This window comes from Eimeria mitis, genomic scaffold, assembly GCF_000499745.2.
Source record: "Eimeria mitis Houghton genomic scaffold, Emh_scaff591, whole genome shotgun sequence".
NCBI lineage: Eukaryota > Apicomplexa > Conoidasida > Eucoccidiorida > Eimeriidae > Eimeria > Eimeria mitis.
The window spans coordinates 1-807 of record NW_013574145.1 but is presented as its reverse complement, the minus strand read 5'-3'; the positions used below and the strand labels follow the sequence as shown (position 1 = coordinate 807).

At 59.9% G+C, this 807-nt stretch overlaps 1 protein-coding gene across 1 annotated transcript in view; it reads right to left on the bottom strand.

Annotated features, from left to right (window-relative positions):
- EMH_0017140 (uncharacterized protein) overlaps positions 1-244 on the bottom strand; it is a gene marked incomplete at both ends in the record, with an annotated part of 6,077 nt that extends 5,833 nt beyond the window's left edge. The window contains one exon of the mRNA XM_013500823.1: positions 3-244. Coding sequence (XP_013356277.1) covers positions 3-244 — 242 coding nt within the window. The remainder of the gene's footprint in view (positions 1-2) is intronic.
- Positions 245-807: the final 563 nt, after the last annotated feature.

Sequence of the window (807 nt, the reverse complement as noted above, 5' to 3'; positions counted from 1 at the left end):
TCCGCATGCACCAGCTGATAGATTCCAGCCACTTTGTGTCTGACCACTGCAGCGGGAGCAGCAGCGTCTCGTCTCCCTTGCTGCTGCTGCTGCTCGCGCTGCTCCTCGCAGCAGCAGCAGCAGCTGCTGCTGTTGCTGCTGCTGCAAGGGGTTCAGAACGAGCAGCAACAACATGCGGCAGCAACTCACGCAGTGTCTGTGCTGTCTTCTTACGCACCAACTCCGCCATAAAGACAGTCGGCATCTGTGCCTCTTCCTCAAGCCGCTGCATTTCTTTTTCTTTTTCTCTCTTCACTTTCTCCAGTCTCTTACTCTCTGCTGCTTGTTGTCTCTCAAACTCAGAAGCATAACGATGAGCGCTGCTTATCTGCACGCATATAGGGGCCCCTGAGGGGGCCCCGCTGGGGGCCCCCCCGCTGGGGGCCCCACTGGGGGCCCCGCTGGGGGGCCCTGAGGCTCCGCTTGAAGGGGCCGTATCAGAACCACCAATAGGGGCCTTCTGGGTAACTGCAGCAGCAGCAGCAGCAGCAGCAGGTGGTCCTGCTGCTCCTGCTGCTTCCGGAGTTCCTGCTGCAGTTGGTGCTGCTGTTGCTGCTGCTGCTGGCCCGTTGTTGCCAGTGTCAGCAGCAGCTGCAGCAGCTGCAGCAGGAGTGGTTTTCGGTGCATTTGTTCCCCCCCCTTTTGTTGCTTTTGCCTTAGCGTTTGGTTTCTTCGGCCCCCCTGTTGCTGCTGCAGCTTGCTGCTGCTGCTGCTGCTGCTGCTGCTGCTGGGGTGTCTCCCCAGACAGAGACAGCCACGCCTCTCTAA